This window comes from Meles meles, chromosome 2, assembly GCF_922984935.1.
Source record: "Meles meles chromosome 2, mMelMel3.1 paternal haplotype, whole genome shotgun sequence".
In the NCBI taxonomy this organism is placed as follows: domain Eukaryota; kingdom Metazoa; phylum Chordata; class Mammalia; order Carnivora; family Mustelidae; genus Meles; species Meles meles.
This window is the reverse complement of record NC_060067.1, coordinates 194,335,434-194,358,750: the sequence shown is the minus strand read 5'-3', so window position 1 is coordinate 194,358,750 and position 23,317 is coordinate 194,335,434. Positions and strand designations below refer to the sequence as shown.

General features: G+C 37.5%; 1 protein-coding gene across 16 annotated transcripts in view; it reads right to left on the bottom strand.

Annotated features, from left to right (window-relative positions):
- The window catches only part of SORBS2 (sorbin and SH3 domain containing 2), a 355,104-nt gene that overhangs the window by 94,220 nt on the left and 237,567 nt on the right, over positions 1-23,317 (bottom strand). For 11 of the 16 annotated variants that reach the window (XM_045997808.1, XM_045997805.1, XM_045997809.1 and 8 more), the window contains exons 3-4: positions 6,202-6,251; positions 1,224-1,316 (exon numbers count right to left, since the gene is read on the bottom strand). The exons of 3 other annotated variants lie outside the window; for them this stretch is intronic. In XM_045997808.1, coding sequence (XP_045853764.1) covers positions 1,224-1,316; positions 6,202-6,211 — 103 coding nt within the window. In that variant the 5' untranslated portion in view covers positions 6,212-6,251. The remainder of the gene's footprint in view (positions 1-1,223; positions 1,317-6,201; positions 6,252-23,317) is intronic. 2 more of the 16 variants (XM_045997812.1, XM_045997813.1) reach the window with 1 other exon arrangement.

The following is a 23,317-nucleotide window of genomic DNA, read 5'->3' as shown; positions in this document are numbered from 1 at the left end:
GCATACACACACAAACAAACATGTACAAATATATATAGAGAGATTTTTCTTAACCAAAATGATATCATACTATTATATACATTGCAATGTAATTTGTTTTTTAAAATGCACCGTATTATGGAACCACCTGGACTGGTATTTAAACATTTGTGAACTGGAGGTGGTGGTGAATAAGGGTGGGAATTCTACACAAGAAAGCCTGTTTTTTTTCCTCAACATGGCTGGCTAGTTTAGGATCAAAGGGGCTTTAACCAAGGACATCTTCAGTATTAATTAACTACTAAATTTATATGTGTAAAAGACACTGCTAGGCACAGTGTGGATTCAAATTATTTAAACACTATCTCTCTCCAATTTTCCCAAACCCACAAATATTATAAAGAAAAAACAAGGAAACACCCACTAACCAACCAGCCAACCAACCAATGAGTCACGAGAAGGCATGGCCCTATTTCAGGTCGTGGGGATTGCGGGGTTCACTTTGATCCTTCATATCAGTAACCCCCCTCAGTGCAGACCGTACCCACAGGCGTAAGTCATAAAGAGACACACCTCAGGGGAGGCGAAAGGTCATACTCCCAACTATTTTCTACAGATTTTTCTGTATCTGTGGGTAGGCGCTCCTCCTTACTGGACCAAGATGTTTAAAAACTTACATTAGAAGGGTCCTTGCAGACTGGATTAAAGATTTAAGGTCTTTTTCAAAACTAATATTTGATCCCATTTTTTCTGTGACCCTTGGCAAAGAAGTGAATTAGTAACAATTCATATTCCTGCAAATCCCTTTTCCTGCCCCCCGCCCCCGTGGACCCCCACCACACCCCCCAGCAGTTTTTAGGTCAAAAACAACTAAAGCACCTGTGAGTTATCTTAACTAAATATTCTATTACTTTAACTCACGAGAGAAAAAAAAAACCCACTTAAATAGTTATTAACACTTGTAGTTGTTCGTCAACACATCTTTGGCAGGTAACTATTGTTTTTAATTAGTTTTTAAACAATTTTTAAAAAAAATAAGATATCAATTTCCTTTGGCTTTTTATTTTTAGAACAAAAACAGAAGGGATAGGAGCTATTCTTGAGACAAGAAAAATAAGAACTGGCCGGGCATTAGAAAGGTATTTACAGCTGCTTTCATCATCCCAAGGAGATAACTCTGGAAAGAGAGAAAGGTCAGATTAAGCCATTCGATGGTGACATTCTGTGAGTTAGTGATATTATACCTGCAGTCAATAGGTTTGGAGAACTCTGAACTCTCTTCACAGATGTTATTGTAACAGACATGGCAGCACGTTTGCGAGCACACCCACCGCTATCTGAAAGCAAAAAAATGACACAGCAGAGGCCACAGCAAAGGAGAAAGCACATGCACGAACATGCATTTCAAGTGGAAGGTGCCAGACATCCAGGAGGAAGATGGACAGTCAGGATTAGTAACCATGGAAGACATGTGGAAATTTCACACCCGCCCCAAACTAAAACAAACAGAACAGAACAAAAAACCAGGGGTCTGTCTTACAAATAGATGCTTGTATTTTATACTTAAGATGTTATAGGTTTTCTTTAATGAAAACACAAATATAGAACTCAACTTTGTTTATACCATTGAAATTGGATGAATATTAAATTTATAAGCGGTGCGAGTAGCTTTTAGGGTTAGGGACAACCTGTCTTGACTCAGTGTTGCGAGCTATGGGGTAACATATTTTGTATCCATCATTTGGGTTTTACTGTATTTTAACTACTTATGATTCCTAAAGGTAGCTGAAATCACTTTTTAAAAAAGATTTTATTTATTTATTTGACAGAGAGAGATCACAAGTAGGCAGAGAGGCAGGCAGAGAGAGAGGGAGAAGCAGGCTCCCTGCTGAGCAGAGAGCCCGATGCGGGACTCAATCCTAGGACCCTGAGATCATGACCTGAGCCGAAGGCAGAGGCTTAACCCACTGAGCCACCCAGGTGCCCCTGAAATCACTTCTTGAAGTAAAAGTTATTAACCTATACAGCGTGGTATATTTGATATACAGGATTCATAAAGAAACTTCTATTATTACAGAAATTCTCCATTTTTCTCATAGTTATTATTGTTATGGAAATAATTTGTCCATTTGGAATCAAAGGTAATATTGATATATACAGTACTGAAAGGATCAATGTTTAAAAAATTATGTTGTTTTTATACTTCGGAACACTATGTATATGAGGATATATACTTATACTTTATGCAAATCGCAATGTAAAGTAAGTGGAAAGGCATCAGCTATTTCAATGAGATGTGAGAAGTTTAGTCTTCTAAAATTAGAAGGTTCATGTTCTATTTATGAACAGATTCCAATTTCATTCCCACATTCCTTTGTATATGGAATGTGCAATAAATAGTTTTGCTCATTCCCTCAGAATGAAAACAACTGAAATTGAATTCTTTTTGAAAGTTAGAACAAGAAAAACAAATAATAGAACCACCAATATGATAACATGATCATTATATATTGTCACATGGTATTCTCATTTTTTCCCATTTTTCTTTATTTCTGAATGGAAAGTAACCACTTTGTTTGTTGGAAGTGAGGGAATTTAAGAGAGCGTGGAGGTGCAATTTGAATTAATTATTGGTCAAATCACAAGCAGTAAGGTCAGTAGAACTTAAAATTGGTAGAGTGATGCTGGTATCAGAATATAAGTTCTTAAATATATGTTTAACAGTTTCCTAATGAGGACAATAACGAATACAGAAAAATGATTTGAAGCAACAGACGTGAAGTCAAATAAATCAAAGATCAAACACAGAAAGGCAGAAATGGTAGAAACATACAGTACTAAAGACATCTTCATGAGAGGCACCAATAGGATTTTATCAAACTGCAAAAGCAAAAAAAAATAGCTGCAAGGGAGGAGTGTTGCAGATAAAGGTGATGTCAGTGAAGATGTAGTGGACAGCAGCTATCAATGGTCTAAAAGGACTGGGTAGTCAAGGCTGTTGAAAGTGGAAACTGGCCTCTAAGAAATTTTATTTCCTAGTTCTTTTAACTCCAAGCTTCTGAAAACCGCAGGAATGAGGAAGAAACATTCCACAATGAGGAGATTCAGAGTCACTGGTTAAACACATTGTTCCAAAATTGCACGGAGGCACCCTGGGCCCCATCAGGAGATTCACAAGGGTTTGGGAAGGCTACTTTATGTCCTGGAGGAGAACACAGTAATACCTATAAGATGCTGTGTGAACCACTAGCCTGAGCTAGTTCCCATTTTCAGTGTAATGGATTGTGTTGTCTTCCTTGACATGATATCACATCTTTGAAAAGCTGGGTTTGGTGACCACTGTGGCAAAGAGCGAAGTACCCTCTGAAAATAATTTTGGACCAGTAGAAGAGAGGGGCAACGTATGCTCAAATTCCATGATCTGAGATGTTTCGGTGTGTCCAACAGACAAACACATCCCAGTAGTAAGTAACTATGGTTATAAAGAATAAAATAAAATGATTGTTTTTTTTATTAGAGTATATTATTTTTTTCAAATTGATTCTCAGTTGGTAGAACATAGGTACTTATTAAGTTGTCTGCCCCTACTAATTAATAAATAGAACAGTTAGGTATTTCTTTTGGCTTGAGAGTATGGCTAAAAATTACTAAAGCTATCTTGGCTCTGTAAAACGAGAAAGGGTAGGAACCTCTGTGTTAAACAATTTCTGGATTCTAAGCCGTTCTCAGACCTACATAAAATGAATGGGGCATCAGTTTTTACTAACAGTTTAATGCAGAACTCCCCTTGAAAAGTTGAAACGTTTGTGAAATTGCTAGGAGAGAGTAATCTGTTCTATTCTGTTTCTACTTACTTATGTGTTGATAATTTCTGCTATTCCTTGAGATTTTTTTTTAAGATCTCAAAATGAGGATACTGTATTGTACACTGGAGGTCATTCTAAAGAATCATGATGCTGTTCTCACCTTCACACTCATCCCCAGCCTGCAAAGTGGTCCACTTTTGCATCCCGCTGTAGGCCTCCTAGGAGCCATTTCCAACTGCTGGGAAACACTCATGGGTAAATCACACACTACGCATTATCTGATGCCTTTCTCTCCTTCCTTTCTTTAAGAGCCAAGATGTTCCTTAGAAAACAATGGTTCACAAATTCTAAGAGTGGAAATACAGCATGTTTTGTATATTTCTATGCCTTGTTTAGGTAATTTTTGTATGAAAAATGAATTCCATTTCTTTGGCTCTTCTGTAATGTATTTGACTAAAAATGAGAAAGCCAACTTAATAGTTTTTCAAAACCTGTTAGTGACTGATGCATGGACATTGAAATAGTAATATATCTCTTCAATGATTGATAAGTAGATAACCAAGACCAATTTTATGTATAGATATTTAGGAACTAATTTCTACTTCATTTTGTAGATAAAGCAGCAATGCTTTCTACAACTTCCCACAGCAATATTTATATGTATATATTTTAAAGTGGTATGTTTTTATAGCAACATTATAGTATTACTTTAGAGTTTTAAACAAGTCACTTGTACAGTCACTTGTAATCGACTTTGTATGCATATGTTTGAATATCGTATTTTATATACATACACGTGTGTAAATTCACCCAGATAAGCCAAATAACTATGGAAATTCGCATTCCATATAGAGCTGAGCTTACTTCTTTTAATGAGAGCATGTTTTCAAGAATTATGTTCATGCTGCTGGAGCAGTAATTTGGCTCAAGTACCCCAGGGACCTAAGCAAATGTACAAATTTCCTTTTGCCTACTTTGCTATTAGGGATTGCATTCTATGACAAGGAAGATTAATTATTGAATGCATTATAATGAATACAGCATATTTCATATAATCACATATTATACCTCTGTCATTAACATTATAATATAAAGGCAAATCAGCACTCCACAAAATGAAGGATACTGGGAAGTTAGCCTCAGCATACATCTGTGGGATGATGCCTGAGAACAATCAGCAAATATAATTTCCTCCTGTGGTCACTTTGCTGGACTGACTTTACACCATGACTTCTCCTGTTCAGCTGTTCCTCTCTATTCTTTTTGCTTTCTTCAATCCCTTTGCCTAATAGTATTTCTGCTTTCCAGTGTCCACCTGCCACATTTCCTATTGTTCCAGTGCCTTTACTTGGTCCTTTTCTAGGGCTATCATTTCTCTTGATTTCTAAGCCTTCCTTATATATTTTACTATGTCCAATATCCTCATCTTGTCTGTTGCTCTCCACATTTATAACTGCATTCTCAGGGGCCAGCTGATGTCAGCTGCTGTAGGTTTCTGCTAAGGGACAGCCACAGACTCATGGACAAAGACAAGTGTCCATGTCTCTACACTTGATCTAGAAATTAGACATATTGGGTCCCACCAAAGATTATTAACCCTTCCTTAGGGCATTTTGCTAATAATAAGCAACAGCAAAAAGGCAGACAGCTTGGTGTGAGAAAAGGTCTTGAACTACCTTTTCTCCTTTGCATTAGAGTTAACTGGCTGAAACAACTTTCCAGTGATTACTTGTGGACAGGAAATAGCATTTTTTAGAACATAGGTTACAGAATTTCAGTGGGAAAGTTATTTTACAGAATTACTTGATAGAGAATATAACAATTACAGGGAGGAAAGCTGAAAATATGTTAAAATATTTCTACTATGGAAAAAAAAATTCATATGTACCTAGCATGTGTCCCAAACACTGTTACAATTGACCTCAATGTTGTTAAAGGTAGTTGGAGACACTGTTTTCATTCAGAAAATATAATGCTTATGACTTTATGTGTATCATGTCTAGATTAATGGAGCTGATCTCACATGAAACTTTGGTACTGTATCTGCTAATATTGTTAACATAAAGTGTTTATAGAAAGGGGAATTTTAAATATTTTCCACTAGAGCAATTTGCCTATGAATTTAGCCTATTTCAAGTGAGAAATTTCAAATGTATGCATCAAATGACATGTTACATTTTCCTGGGGCCTGGAGGAGATAATTTCAAGAAATGATAATGGAAAAAGGGAGTAAGAAAAGATAGCAAAACAGAAAATTCTACATTTGATAGCCATAGGACTGAAGTACAAAGACAAAGAAATTAAGTAATGAACTTAGACTAATCAGATCAGCAGAGTACCAAACTAAATGATTTGGGGCCAAGATGATTTTTAAAGAGGAAGGTTAAAGAGTTTAAAACTAACAGAGACAGCATACCTGTATTCATTTTGACCTTGGAGGGTTTGCTATTAAAGTCTTCAGTTTTCCTGTAGAAAAAAAATGGTGCATTAATCTGTTCACTATGTGTGGAACAAAATATCATGAAAGAGTGTTTTTGTCTTGTTTCTGGTGCACCTGTGAGTTAATGTCACATTATCATTAGTCTTATTTTAAATCAGGGTTTAATAAGGGGGGCAGAATTTATAATTGTATTCAAGTTAAAGTTCAGTCATTATTGGTTCATGATCATAAACATAAACATAGGTTTTTGTTTAATGGTGACCACTCATGGATGTCGAGGGGAATTTTGTTAAAAACTAAATTTCTTTCACATTTATCCTAACAGTTTTGATTTCTAAGCCTGAAGGGGTCAATTGGTTGGTAAGTGTCCTCTTTGGGGGACTACCGTCTGGTACTTTGAAGTCATTACCTTATATTATTCAATTCGTAACATTATTTAATTTATTTTATTTGAGACCATGATCTTACATTATTCAATATATTACTGGGTCGATGTATTGAACATATTTTTTAGTGAACAGTCAAGGAACATGAGACTCACCTATTTTTTTTCTTAAGATGCAGGAAATAGTTACTACAAAACCCGTTTCTGATTCAGGATTAGATACAGTGTTTTTTTTTCCCAAAGAAGTGTTCGATATATAACAATTGAGATTAATTCATTATAAATGGTTGATGGAATGTGGCTTGATGTAGAAAAAGTTTTAAGATATTGTGTATTATTTTATGATATCTGAGATGACTTAGCTCTTTCCCTGGCATATTGTTTCAGGCCATTTTTAGAGTTTCTTACTTATCCACACACTAAGACCAAAGGGGAGGGACATGCTGTCATAGGAAGAGGTAATTCTTTAAGAATGAGAGCTCTGAAAGAGATGTTTCACCCCAACCACTCTGCCTTTGCTTCTGAATAGGACCTGCGGTTAAATGAACATGAACTTCTCTAACCCCACACTTTCCTTTTCCAGGTACATTAGCACTCTAACATCTGATAATTTAAAATATTTATACATTATGGGTAAGTGGGGACAAGGTTGAAATGAAAAAATCTGTCATGATCTGCCAAGAAGCACTTTTGATAAATATATTTCCCTTCAGTCTCTAGAAAGTGCACCCAATGAGCTCCCTTTCTTGTCTTTGCCAGAGTTCTTGCCCTCTCGTCCTTTTTGACTATTTCTCCGGTCCTCATGTGGTTGGCTCTATTCATTATCCATCATTTCCTTTCAATATGGCCATCCAAGATCACCTCTTATAGAAAGAAAGCCCAGTTTTGTTCATCACTACTGAGACATTATAATGATAAAATGTGAACACCTGCTAAGTACAACGACACCTATCTTCTCTCCCAGGGTTGGCGAGAAATGGAGAAATGTAATAGCATGGGGTGGGGGAACCCACTTAAATGACAGGAGACATAATTATGAACCAAGAGGCAAAGGATTTCTTTTTAATGACAGGTTAAATTCCTAGCACCTTGGTATTCAATCAATACTAAAGCAGTGAAGATAGAGAATGGATAAAATCACAACAATGATAGTCACTCCAATTAATTTTTTAGAGCTACAAGCTGAAGACAATACAGATGACAGCTTTGTTATGTAGTGTTTTTGTGTCATCTCATTGGGTTGTGTCACATTCTTGCCTGGAGAGGCCATCTCTTATGCTGAGTTACTAAATGTTACTGTGAATTTTACAGTAAAATCTCACAGGCCAATTGACTTCCTTTTTTCTTTCTTTCTTTCCTTCCTTCCTTCTAAGATTTTACTTATTTATTTGTCAGAGAGAGAGAGAGAGGGAACACAAGCAGGGGGAACAGCAGGCAGAGGGAGAAGCAGGCTCCCCACTGAGCAAGGAGCCCGATGGGAGACTCGATCCCAGGACCCTGGGATGATGACCTGAGCCAAAGGCAGACGATGATTAATCGACTGAGCCATCCAGGAGTCCCAAGGGCAATTGACTTTCCAAAAAGTGAACGAAAGAAAGCTTATTAGGATGAATTATATCTCTGATTTTTCAGTGCCTACAAATAAGAGGCACACGATCTCCCCCACCCCCCAAAACACAGAAAAATGTAGCAACTCATGGGGAAACTCTCCTTGGAGGCCTGAACATGGCCTGTATTGAAGAGGTGCCAGTGAAGTCAGGGAAGAAGGCCGTGGTCAGTCCAGGAGCCTTGAGAAAGCTCCATCAAACATATTTATTTTAATCTCTCGGTAGCAAAACTCTTAATAAGTTTACCTTAAATGGGTAAAATAAATAGAAAAGAAAAGCCTCAGGGGATGTCTGTGACCAACTCTGAGGCAATTGCTAAAACAAGAAGGAATAAACAGTCTCCAGAAAATGAGGACTGGAAGAACATTTCCCAAATTTTACGTTGTCACTCCGTTTCAGAACACGTTTTGTTTAAAACTGTCCTAAGTTTTAAAGCCAAATGACAAAGACCACATTTGCCTTGGAATAATGCTGATTGTTAAGGAAAACATCCAAAAGAAGGAAGGTCAACTCTCAGAATACAGAACCTGCTAATACAAAATCATACTGTTTTTAAAGTAGGCTAGAGACCTAATTGTCAACATTTGTTGTTTGAATTCAAATGCAGATACTTACAAAACATCTGCCACTCAAAAAGGAAAATAAAATTAACAAGAACAAAGAAAGGCGCCAGAGGTCCTTGGGCTTTTCATCTTTAAAGTGATGTATCCTGTTACTTATAAATGTAATTGGTGAGGTTTTTAAGCTTCTCATTGTTTTAGATGTCAGAATGTGAAATGACTAACTTCCTAATCAGGCAAGACATTTTCCAAGTTGTTAAAAGAAGGGCCAGGGTGATTAAGCTTTCCAGAAGAACCTAAAACCGAAAGTCTTCTTGGATGACTCACAAAAATGTGTGATTCTATTTCCATTATTTGTACTAAAGCCATTAACACATCTACAACTGAGAACTCTCTTTAGACAATTTAAACTAAAACGAATCTAATCTCTTTTGTTCTGTTCCGGAAAAGTGTTTTAGGTTGTACCTACAGAACAAGCATAGATTATTCAGGAAGGCACCAAATTCCTAGAGTGTTTGCATGCTACTAGAAGAGACAGTATTTCAAGTATTCTCCTAAATTGGATTGAACAAGGGCCAAGACAATGAAAACCGATGATAAAACGCAGACTACCTTGAACCTCAGCAAATAATCCACAGATCAAAGAACTCTCTGTGCACTGGTGTCAAAATGATTTTCAGCAGGTGGTGTGGAGCTGTATTTTCTTAAGTTCAGTTCTTGCCAAGTCTTATGTAAAAAGCAACTTTATATATATACTAATTTGGATATAGCGATCAGTTTGTTCGGTATAGGAGCAGCTTTCATTTCCAATATGCATATGGCACTACATTGTGTTTGTTGCTCATGCATGGGTAACAACGTGCCTTCATGTCTGTGGCCCTTTAATTCTGCTTGAACTTCTTTTGATTATCTGACATCCATTTTTTTCTTATGGATCAGAACAGACTTTATTTATCCCAGGCTAATGACAACAGATCAGATAATTTAACTTTTGAATGAGGGTCCTAAGCAGATGTTTGATTGTCCATGCACAGACACCAATGTGATTTTGTGCTCGTAATCTTATAATTCTCCTTGAGTTCTTTTGTTTACCAGGCATCCCATTCTAAAGAGAAGCAGAGGTAGAATCCTTTCCTCAAGTTTGGCCAAGAATTCTGTGTAAGTCGTTTTATTTTTGTAGACTCTAATTCAAGCACCAAGACCATCTATAAAACTATAGGATGAAGTTTTAGCTCAGCCAATGTGAGAACTTGCGCAAAAGATTTTCCATAGAATAATTTTAATCCAGTAATTGCTAGGGTTATTTTGAAATTGATCTTTTCACAGTTCATATATTGTTTAGAAGAAATGAAACACGGCCTAAGTGGTAGGAAAGCATTTGAAGGATGTTAGATTTTTTAGAGACATGGTTTAGGCACAAGAATAAAAATGATGCCTGTTGAGGTTATGCATGGGATCTTAACCTGAATTTACTTTGGAGTGGATCATGTGAACCATTCTTTCTGGAACAACTACTGAGTGGTCAGTGTGTGTCTCTCTCTGTCTCTGTCTCATTCTCCTTAACTGTGGTAGGATTAGAGGTGTTCTTAAGTGCCAAATTATTTTACTGTTCAGTTATAATCAAATACTTATTTTAGGTTGATTACATTTATCTTTTCTGTCAATATGCTGTTTTACAATTTTCACAGGAAATACCCCACATAGGTGATTTTGTCCTTTTTAGCTCCTGAATTTAGAAACACACAAATCAACCTCAACCACTTTTCTGAATGGTTTCTCTGAACTGATGACAACTGGTTTACGACACCGACTCAGAGACTCCTCGGATATCTCCGAGTGGGTGGTCCATGTCCTCGTAGTTCATGGTGAGGACATGGTTGTCCATGCTCAGCCTTCACGTAAGAACTCAAAATTCCTCCCAACATTCCTGAGCTAATGGTGCCTGAAGATGGCTCCTTATTATTCAGGAACCAAATTATCTACCGCATTTACACATGAATGCTGGCATCAGAATACGTTCAATATCATTTCTAGAAATAAAGATAAATCATGAGCATGAATAGTGAAGAACAAAGAACATGAGGCCATTGATTATTTTTGTAAGAATATACCAATTTTTTAACCGAATTTAATCAAAACATTCTTTTATACCAAATTCCTGATACCTGGAAGAATTTCCTGAAGAATAAAGTATGTTTAACATGGAAATAAGCAATTTTCCCTTTGAGACTTTACAAAGCAAGCTAGTCACATACTTAACAGATTTTTTCCTAAAGACCATACCGATTAGGGTGCCTCGGTGGCTCAGTGGACTGAGCATCTGCCTTCAGCTCAGGTCATGATCTCAGGGTCTTGGGACTCAGGTCATGATCTCGGATCCTAGGATCCAGCCTTGTTTGGGCTTCCTGCTCAGGGGGAGTCTGCTTCTTCCGCCCCCTGCTCTTGTATTCCTCTCCTCTCTCTCTCTCTCTTCTCCCTCTCTCCCTCTCAAATAAATAAATGAAATCTTAAAAAAAAATGATCATACTGGATAGAAAAACTCAGTCACCTGGTAAATAGTTTTCTTTCTAAAGCTATTCCAAAGCCTAAAAGTCTGTGACTCACTCTCTTATTTAATTATAAATAACTTGTTTTCACAATAAATGGTCATGTGATTTAATATTACTCTAGTATCCTACTTTCATGGTACCTTTAACTTTTATATTGAGAATGATTAATGATACATCTAAATACTTAAGGATGTATCAATTTTTTTCTAAAACAAAGTCATTTGTTCAAAAGTACTGGAAAAATTCCACTGACTTCTATTATATAAGTCAAAAGCCAAATGGGCTCCTAATAGGGGGAAAAAAAAAGCAGATTCCTAATGGGGATCTGATGAGTCAGGCACATTATCAAGAGACATATGAGGAATTAATAGAATATAGGAACACAAGCTACAGGTGAACTGAGTGGTGTTGGAAGGAAAGGTCATGGAGTCAGGCAAACCTGAATTCAAAGTCCAATTCTGCCTATTCCCAGTCATCTAAATGATTTATACCAATGTCATTATCATCCCTTTCAACTTTAGCGACAGCAGCAGGATCAAACCTATTCCCCTCCCGCTTGCAGCAAACCACCCCCACTCAAATTATTCTTATTCACTAATACTTCAAATAGGTTGAGGCATACCTTTTGTCTTTGATTGAGTCTTAAGAGAACAATCTAGACTTCCCTGAAAACACCTAGGACATTATTTTATTGCTTTAAATTAAAGTGAGCATGTATGGTTTATGAGATTGATTTGTGCAGGTTGTCCCATCTCCTAATTATCCCATCCCCAACTTAGCACCATGTTGGAATTGAAAAGGAATTCTGCTTTCTACGCAACTTTTCTTTCTTCCTTAAATAGAGCCTTCTTTTAATTGTGATTTTCTTTTTCCCACATTGTAGTGAATAAGAGGAGATAGACCTAAGAAATAATTGAATCAAACACTTGTCTCCTAGCCCAGCTAAGTTATTGCTAGTGCACCTAAGGGGAAGTAACACTTAAAGGTTGTGACAATTAGCTTCTTATAAATCCATTTTCATTACCTTTGACAGCTTAGAGCCCAAGGGTGACAGTTGGAAGGAAGAGATGTCCATAAAATGTCACACAAAGAATTGTGTGACAAATTGCAGTGATAACATCCCAACGACAGCCATTTCTGTTTAGTTTCCTAAGTGAAAGTATCTCCCCTTTTGTCTACCATTGTAGAGTACCATTATTTCTATTTTGAGCAACAAATCCTTGATCCTTTAAAAGAATCATTTACTTTTTTTCTAATTTGGAAGAAGTAAAACTGTCTCTATTTGAGGATAACATGATATTATACATAGAAAACCCTAAAAATTCCACCAAACCTTAGAATTAATAAACAAATTCAGTGAAATTTCAGGTTTCAAAATCAATATGCAGAAATCAGTGTATTTCCATACACTAATAATGAAATATCAGAGACAGAAATTGAGAAAACAATCCATTTGTAATTGCATCAAAAAGAAAATAATAGCTAGAGAGGCACTTGGGTAACTGTCAGTTGACCATCCAACTCTTGATTTCAGCTCAGGTCATGCTCTCAGGGTTGTGAGATTGAGACTGGAGATGAGCTCCATGCTTAGCATGGAGTCTGTTTGAGATTCTGTCTCTCCCTCTGCCCCCCACCCCTGCTCATGCAAACATGTGCACACATGTTCTTTCTCTCTCTCTAAAATATATAAATAAATAAATAAAATCTTTGGGGCATTTTGGTGGCACAGTCAGTTAAGTGTCCAGCTCTGTTTCAGCTCTGGTAGTGACCTCAGGGTTATGAAATCAAGCCTCTTTCTCTTTCCCTGCCTCTCCCTCTCATGCACTCTCTCTAAAATAAATGAATAATTTTTTTAAGAAAAGAAAAGAAAGAAAAATTACCTAGAAATAAATTTAACCAAGGAGATGAAAAATCTGTACACTGATAACTATCACACAATGATTAAAGAAATGGATGAAGTCCCCCAAAAGTGAAAGATATACCATGCTCATGGATTGGAAGAATTATTATTGTTAAAATGTTCGTACTACCTAAGACAATCTACAGATTCAGTGCAATCCTTATCAAAATTCCAATTACATGTTTCACAGAAATGGAACAAGAATCTCAAAATTTGTATGGAACCACAAAAGATCCCAAATGGCTGAAACAATCTTGAGAAAGAACAAAGCTGGAGGCATCACATGTCCTGATTTCAAACTATATTACAAAGCTATATTAATCAAAACAATATGGTATTGGCATAAAACAGACACATAGATCAATGAAAAAGAATACAGAAGCCAGAAATAAACACATTCATATGTGGTCAATTAATTTGACAAGGGAACCAAGAAAATAGATGGGAAAAGGATAATCTCTTCAACAAATGGTTTGGGAAATCTGGACAGCTGTGTGCAAAAGAATGAAAGTGGACCCCTATCTTACACCATATGCAAAAATCAATTCAAAACTGATTAAAGACTTGAACATAAAACCTGAAACCATAAAAATCCTAGAAGAAAATGGGAGATAAGCTTCTTGACATTGGTCTTGATGATGGTTTTTTTGGATTTAACAACAAAACAAGGCAACAAAAGCAAAAATAAACAAGTGAAAGTACATCAGACTAATCAATTATGCACAGGAAAGGAAATCAATTAAAGAAAAGGCAGCCTACATAATGACCCGAGCCAAAGGCAGATGCTCAACTGACTGAGCCACCCAGGAGTCCCCCTCTTACTTTTAACTTTTGAACATTTCATTTTATTTTTTTGAAGATTTTATTTATTTATTTATTTGAGAGAAAGTGTGTGAATGAGAGAGAGCAGAAGCAAGAGGAAAGGGGCAGAGAGAGAGAGAGAAGCAGATTCCATCTTGGGACCCTGAGATCATGATCTGAGTCGATACCAAGCATCAGACTCTTAACCAACTGAGCCACCCAGATGCCCTACATACTTAAAATGCAAATGGATACAAACATTAAATGCTGTGGCAGGAGAAGATAAGTATCATTTTATGTGTGTTTTATTTTGTAAAATCCCTCAGAACAGGATCTTAGATCAGTCTAGTCATTTTTGAGATTAGGTATTTTGGGTTGGGTGAAATGACTGCTCCAAGAGCAAATACACTAAAAAATGCCCCAAAGTGGTTTCACCTTCCTGGCTGTAAGCAAAGAATGGGCATCTCCCTCTAAAATGTCTTAAAATATCGTTTGAGATCGTGATAATCCCCCTCAACACATTACAGTTAATTACGTCAAGAATAGTGCTTAAATTCTGAATCATATGTGGCAGGGCTTAAAGGAAAGAATGAACTATCAGGAGAAGGTGTGGGAGAAGGCTAAACCTGTGGATGAATAAATAAGGGCTCCCGACAGAGACCATACACTACTACTACTACTACTTCTCCTTCTTCCTCTTCCTCTTCCCCTTCCACTTCTACTTCCTCTTCCTTCTCTTCTTCTTCCTCACCTCCCTCCTTCTCTAACTCCTTCTCCTTCTTTTCTTTTTCTTCTTTTTTTAGAGAGACAGAGAGAGAAGGCCTGCCTGCAAGCAATGGCGGGGGGTGGGGGGAGGAAGAGGCAGGCAGAGGGAGCGGGAGAGAATCCCAAGCAGCCCAACACCCCACTCGATCTCATGCCCCTGAGATCATGACCTGAGCTGAAGTCAAGAGTCTGATGCTCAACTGAGTGAGCCCTCCAGACGCCCCATACTTACTCTCTAACTACTAATACGAAAATAGTATCTGGTTATGACAAGGAATCCTTTTGCCCAGCTACCGCAGCAGTCTAAATGGAAAGCTTTATTTAGCTAAAGCCCAGACCAATCACTCCAGATGATGATATTTTTTAGAAAACCTCAGAATTTTAAATTAATAAGTATGTTTATTCTAACATATTTTCAATGCAATGTTAATTTATGAAATTACTATAGCCAAATAATCTTGCTTATTGTTTGAAAGAAAGTCGTGTTTATCTTCTGACACATGTACTTCTTGAGGACCTGAAATAATGCTTCTATAGCTTAGCAATGTCAAAGTTTAACTTGACCGTGTATTGACAGCATACTGCCCATATTGTTACAAACCTGTGTTTGTATGTGTCTCAGATATCAAACAGTGAGACTCTACCTGTTCAGTGAAATTTGAAAAAAAAAGGGGGGGGTGGTGTTAGAAATTTGCTTCAGTTTGCTCTTTAAAAACTCATGGGAGAAAATAATGGGCCAATTGGGGAAAATACTGTCTTTGAGGAAATTTTGAATTTACAATAATTCAAAACTTCTGGTATTTTTGTTGAACAGTGGAGAGTTTAGGACACTATTCCTTTGGATCTAACAAAAATGGGTAATAATGATAGATATCTTTTATTGTTAAAATTATCTACTTCTTTTTTTTAAGATTGTATTTATTTATTTGATAGACAGAGATCACAAGTAGGCAGAGAGGTAGGCAGAGAGAGGGAGGGAGGCAGGCTTCCCGCTGAGCAGAGATCCTGATGTGGGGCTCGATCCCAGGACCCTGAGATCATGATCTGAACCAAAGACAGAGGCCTTAACCCACTGAGCCACTCAGGTGCCCCCAAATTATTTACTTCTGATAAAAGAAATGCATTGTTATTATTTTCATACTATTTATTATTTATTAGTATCATTATCATTTCATACTAATAGTTCATGCTGTTTCTTTGGAGTGCAATAATGGTTTTTAAGGTCTCAGCAAGAAACTTGACAAAATTCTTCATTATATCTCTGTGGACTAAATATGAAAGTAGTAGGTGGAATCGTAGGTGAGTGAAAAATCAATTTTAGGAGTGTCTTTCCCTGGCTGTGTGTCTTCAACATTTTTATTTTGGGAAAAAATAGTGACGTGCTTATCAAGTCTACGGAAGGCACACACGTGAGAGAGGAGTATACAATAAGTAAAAAGACAGATTACCTTGATAGACTGAATTAAACTTTAACAGAGATAAATAAGAAGTTCTGCAATTTGGCAAAACCAAGCCATTTTATCTAAATTAAGTCTGGGGGTGTTATTAGGCTGTGAACTAAGAATGACCCAGTTGTTTTAAAAATATAATTAAGTCAATAATTATTTAAGGTTAATGCATCAAGTAATCATATTTATGCTTTGCATTGGCAGGAAGACAGATGGATAAGAGTTCCAACTAGATTCTCTCTCTCTATCTCTTTTTTTTTAAAGATTTTGTTTATTTATTTGAGAGAGAGAATGAGAGAGAGCACACCATCGGGGGAGTGGCAGAGAGAGAGGGAGAAGCAGGCTCCCCACTGAGCAGGGAGCCTGATCTGGGGCTTGATCCCAGGACCCCGGAATCATGACCTGAGCCGAAGGCAGACGCTTAACTGACTGAGCCACCCAAGTGTCCCCCAACTAGAAGTATCAACATTCCCTTAAAATGTACCTCAATTTAAGGGCACCTGGGTGGCTGAGTTGATTCAGCTGCTACCTTCGGGTCAAGTCATGATTCCGGGGTCCTGGGATCGAGCCCTGCATCAGGCTCCCTGCTCAGTGGGGAGCCTGCTTCTCTCTCTGCCTGCTGCTCCCCCTGCTTGTGCTCTCTCCCTCCCTCTCTCTCTGACAAATAAATGAATAAAATCTTTTTAAAAAATGTACCCGAATTTAAGAAACAGGATATCCAAATTGTTGGGTTTTTAACAATCTGCTTTACAACTCTCATCAGAAAAAAAGTGAGGTCCATCTTAGAACTAAAACCTTTAAGGATTTCTGAATTATACAACAAAACGGGGTTTGATATCTATTGCCATTTTTTTCAGCAAAATGCCTACCCGAATGACCTCACTTCTAGTTCTTACCCAACTTACATATTCCCAGCATTCTTCATTTTGATACCTAATATAGTCCTTCATGCCGTGCCACTATTTAAAGCTAAAACTTTCACTCAATCTACCTAAAATAGGCAAAGAAAACAACATACAAATTTATACTTAAATTATACATTGGAGAATACCGAAACTTACTTGAATGAAGATTTTGTTGTTTCACAACATCCTTACTTAATTAACTCGGTGGCTAAATCTAGAAATGCTTGGAACGTTCTTTATGATGATTATTGCACTTATTTCAACATACATAGTTAAATCTTATTTGACCTCCTCTTTATTAGTCTTGTTTCCTCATTTCTCTATGGAAACAAGTGTGTCCCCCCCCCCCCCATATGTCCTGGACTTCCACTGCTCTGACAAGCAGAGAAGATTTCATCCTGACTTCCCAAATGCATGACATAAGCCCCTTCAGGGCAGCCTTCTTCCTCCTAGGGGTTAAGCAGTGGCATAGAGTCTGGAATTTCAAGACCCAGGCTGGGCTCTTTGTTCACCAGGACGCCACTGTTCTCCTTCAGGTTCACAGGTGGAGGTGTCTGCATGGACATCCTCATAACAAAAATCCGGTACTTTACTTTGGTATCATTTCTTCTTTCTCTTTACGAGGGAGCAAAAGCATTTCCTCATATCTGTTGCAGCAGTTGGTAATGGAAATCTGGAAACCGAGTTGTGACCACGTGCCATTATACCGATTCCAGCATCACATTTGAGGAAAGTGATCACTTTTCTATAGTACACAGAAAGTTTCTAATGTGAACTCAATATTGGCATGCTGGCTGTCTGCCCTTCCTATGTCAGAGTGAAGGATAAGAAAATGTAGGTTATCATACTGCAATATATAAATGTATCCAATCCACATATTATACACCTTAAATTTATGCAATGTGATATGTCAGTTATAGCTCAATTAAAAAAACATAAAATGTAGTTTATTGGGAAGGAGCGAAAGATAATGGATAAGCCCAAAGTTAGGAACTTTCTTGTGGGAGTGGCAACTTCAGAAATATACATAGAGGTTCATCAACAGCTGGTGAGCAGCAGAGCCAGGGTTCAACCCCCCAGGTTTTAGGCAACTTTCAGGTACTTCCTCTTAACACTCTATTATATTCTTCATTGTACTGAAGTGGATGTCAATATCAAGTCTTCTATGTGAACGTGTGCTTGCAAAAACCTTTGCACTTCCTTGGGCCGGAGACTTTTCATTTATAAAACGAAAGACCTGTTTTAAAATTTAAAAGCACACTCTGCTCAGTGAGGAGCCTGTTTCTCCCTCTCTCTCTGCCTGCCTCTCTGCCTACTTGTGACCTCTCTCTCTGTCAAATAAATAAATAAAATATTAAAAAAAATAAAATAAAATTTAAAAGCACATAAGGCCCTTTTATGGTCAGAAATTTTCCTAAATCAAAGAAGGGTATATTTGGTTGACAAATATTTATTGATCCTTCATGTGCAAACCAATATGCTTATTTACCTGATTGTACATGATATCAAGCAGAATCTAACTGGAACTCAGTATTTTAATGACTCATTTATATTTAGTATAAATATATTTAATGTTTATATTTACATTTTATGTAAATACATAAATAAATACATTTAATTTATATTTTATATTTATAATTTTATATTAATATTTAATAGAAATTCAGAAAAATGAGACTTTTAAAGATCCATGTTTCTGATAGCGTCAGAATGAGATGGAGATGTATTAACACAAGTCTGAGCCATTATCCAAATCTTCCTCTTAGCTGCCTAGATCACATAACTTCAGAAATGTGATCTATAGGATTCTCTCTTTATAATGTGTCCTTCCATATTAACTCAAAAGCCCTTCAACTGAGGTGATCCATTTTAGTTCATCTTACCTAAAATCACATCCATTTTATAAATCTATACCAAAACAATTTACATAAAAGTAAACATCAATCAGTACCTGATCATCACGGTTTTAAAGCCTTATTTCACCACCGATGGTATGGTGGTGGTAGGGACTTTGGGGGAATCATTAATTTTGTTCTGTTTTGTTTTCTATTAGAGTTTGCTACTGCAAATAGTCCTTCAAAGCAGATAAGTCATGAATGCATGTTCCCATTCCAAATGTTACATTCTTTTGCATGTCTCATATTTCAAAGGGTGAAGTCTATTGACCTTTGAGGACACAGAAGGCTGAGAGATCTTAGGCACACTGTGTTCCAAACCAATATTTTCATTACATTTCCTTTCTGGCAGAATCTGTCATGTCATCACTTGTTAAATTGCCATAGCATGGGAAGGCCTGTGACATTTCAAGGTATTTCTCACATGGATGATTGCTGCTCTATGCTTTGCTATACGGTTGCAAACGTTTGCTATCAGGCTCACAAACAAATTGCCAAAATCCTAAGACCCACAGAAATTTCAATCAGCCTGTTAACCCTTTCAGAAGCTTTGGAATTAGAATGTTGACCTGATGTAGACTATGATTTAATATGCTTGGCTATTGGTAAGGCCACTGTGTGATAAACGTGTCATTCATTTGAAGTGATTGAGAAAGACATTCTGAATTGGGGAGAAGAGTGAATTATGGAATGGTTGTAAAGAAGTAACTTATTTTCTTTTAAAAATATAGGTTAGGTCTGGGAAGTAATGTCGGAACTGGGTCCCTTAAGGGCCTATATTAATGAACACATAAGAATGATCTGTACATACCATGTCAATTTACATGGAGTAGATGTTTCAAAAAGGGTTTATGTAGCTTAAGTATTTATGCCAGCATTTTAATAAACTAGTGATTAATATTATCAAAGGTAAATGACACCTAGACCGACATTCAATTATCCCAATTTCTAAAGCATACATTTAAGGTGTAATTTTAATCTACTTTATATTTATTTGCCATTTTATGCTGGGTTCATGATATTCCTCCCTCCCTAAACCTCAGCCCATTTTCTACCATTCTCTAACCCAGAGAATGGCACCAAGTATTCATAAGTCAATTCATTAATCCCTTAATCAAGACGTTTGAGAGCCAGTCACTGTATAAGTAGAACTTGGTATTTACCATTGTCATTTTTTTTTCTCGTGTAACTCTCTGTGTTGTGAAAAATAAAACAAGAGACACTCAGCTCCAGAAAGGACAATATATATCCATCTCAGCCCTACAGTTCATTTGGCCAAAAGATTTGGGTGTGAGATGATAAGTATTTTTTAGTTTTGGGGTTTTACATAGGACAAGCATGGGTTAGGCATCGTTTAATAGCCAGAGATGGGTATAGAGGAGATGGGAGCACATGACCAGCTTATAGTGATACAGAGACTCATCTTACCGCCTCACGTCCCCGTGGAAGCAGTGGACACTAAATGGATGACCTGCCAGCGTATATGGTAGGGGCAGCTTGGCAGATAAAAGTGGGAGAAAAGGGGTGCCTGGTGGCTCAGTCGGTTAGGCATCTGCCTTCGGCTCAGGTCATGATTCCAGGGTTCTGGGATCAAGTCCCACATCGGGCTCCCTGCTCAGCGGGGAGCCTGCTTCCCCCTCTCTCTCTGCCTGCCTCTCTGCCTACTTGTGATCTCTCTCTCTGTCAAATAAATAAATAAAATCTTTTTTTTTTTAAAAAGTGGGAGAAAAAGCAATGGCATGTGTGCACGCACACACACACACACACACACACACACATTCAGAGACTGTGTGTCACGGGTTTTATTTGAAATGTGAAGTGAATTGAAGAAATTATTTGCGATTGCTCAAGAGTAGTAATGAACGTGCCATGCTTGCCACACGGATGTAGCCAATAATAAATCAGTAACTTCTATCATACATTTTAAACAAAAGCACCTTGTGGTGTCTGAACCCTAAATACTCGCATGACCTGTCATTTTATTTTTCTGAGAGAGGACGACTAATAACAATATTTATTTTAGAAAAATCCTCCCTAGTTATGCTGTTTATATCTACCTAATTACTCCTTATCCCAACCAAAATGGGATCAACACAAAGCAAACAAGCAATTCCATGGTTCTGTTTTTTTAAATTATTCATGATGTAATGTGAGTGGAATTGGTTATAACAATGGGCAATGATTGCTGTTTCTTTGGGGGTTGTCCTAAGGATAACACAACTGGACAAATTGTGATCTTTGGTTCAGGACAGAGTCTTATGATAGGTCCATGTGTCTCTCCTTCCCTCTCTTCCTCCCTTACCCCGAAACACCTACCCACCTGCCATCTAAAGCAACCTGTACCCCTGGGGATAAAAATACATTATATGTTTATAAAAAAAAAATTGGAAGGGGAGGCGAACCATAAAGCAAAAGACAGACTTTTAAAATAGGAGCCTGCGTCTGCCCAGATGGTCCGGGTTATTATTTTGTGTGTCACTGCCTCGCACCTGAAGTAGCCATCGTTCTGAAGTCCGTGCAGTCCATGACCAAGTGGGTCATGGTCATGCTCTCCTCTTTATGTAGTTTCATTGAGTGTCTGTATCTTCTGCAAGTGTATTTATTTTAGCTGCTTTTATCTTTATAGTGATGTCCTCATGCTGGATACAATTATATGGTTAAGGTTCATTCATTCTGTTGCTTGTTTCTATGGTACACTCATTTTGCCTCCTACATAATATTCTACTGTTCAAATATGCCAGTTTATCTGTCCACTTTCTCGTTCATGGGCATTTGGGTTGCTTCTATGTTTTTGCTAATTTGAATAGTGCTGCCATGAATATGTACATACAGGTTTTTTGTTGTTTTGCTTGTTAATTTACTGCTTGCCAGAGAACTGAAGTGGCAATAGTAGGTTTTAAAGGCTTTCGGTGCGCCAGGAACGATTCTAACAGCATTTACCTATATATGAATTCACTGGAGGCTCACAACAACCAAGGAGGAAAATACTATTGTTATTTTACAGATTAAAAAAAACAAAACAAAACTCAGAGAAGTTAAGAAACTTGCACAAGGCCACACAGCTCTCAGGGAGCAGAGTCAAGCTTGGGAATCCAGGCGGTTTGGCTTCAGAATTTATGTTCCTAAACAGTGCACTATCATGTCCTTCCTAGATCTAAGAGCCGAAAGGATTATAAGAGTTTATAAATGTCTATCTTAGGGATTGGCCAAAATTTCAGTCCTGGTCTGTTATAATTTGTATTGACCAATGGGTCATTTAACCCGCCATGAGCAATACTGAAACTGAAAATGTCCATGCATTTTATAAATACCCCTCAAAACATGTTGCACATAAACTTTCACGTGTGTGTGTGTGTGTGTGTGTGTGTGTGTATTTATCACAGGCATCAGATTCTTTGCAAATCTGTTTCGAGAAGAGGACCACTGTGTTTTGTTTTTTCTTTTTAAGTCATCTCTACACGCAACATGGGGCTTGAAATCACAACCCAAGACTGAATTGCACAATCTACTGACTGAGCCAGCCAGGGGCCCCTAAGACCACTGTTTGTGATACACAGATTTGCTGCCAAGAAGAGTGGTGGCTCTTCTTGTAGGCATTTCCCTCAGACGTGTCTGAGCATGTCATTCCAGATCACACCCACAGCCTGCTCCAGGCCCATCTTCAATCCCCTTCAGGGAGCCCAGGCTCTTTCTATGCCTTGATCCTAGAGGCCCAGTTGGGGCTCCGGGTGGCTCTCAAACAGTCAGATCATGAATTTAAAGCAGAAGTGACTTGGATTTTTGATTTCCAGTGGAAGAGATGCTCTTAGGTGAAGAGAAAATGCTCATCAGTTAGTAGAGCTGGGTAATATGCTTGATGTTTGCCCCAACACCCACACTTTCCTCAAGTTCCTATGTTCCTATGCAATAGCCCATAATAAACACATTCAGTCAAGAAACTCTGTGGCCATAGATACATGTGAAAGCTAAAGACAGGAAGCTCAGACGTAATTTGTTGATGTTATGAGCACCAAAGCCATCCTCAAGGCCACCCCCTGTGGCTTCCATGAATTTCTTGGTCATCCTGATTCTGAAGGCTTGGTCTCAAGAGGAAGAATGAGCCATCAGTTGGGTGAGTCATATTTTTTGTTCTAGTCACAGGAACACTCAAAAATGAAATCATTTTCTTCAGCTGAAAGAACCTTATAAAAAGTAAGTTACTTCATATACGTTTGGCAAAAGACTAATTAGCTATTTTGAGTTCTTCCTGGAATTATCTTACCCATTCTTTCCACCCT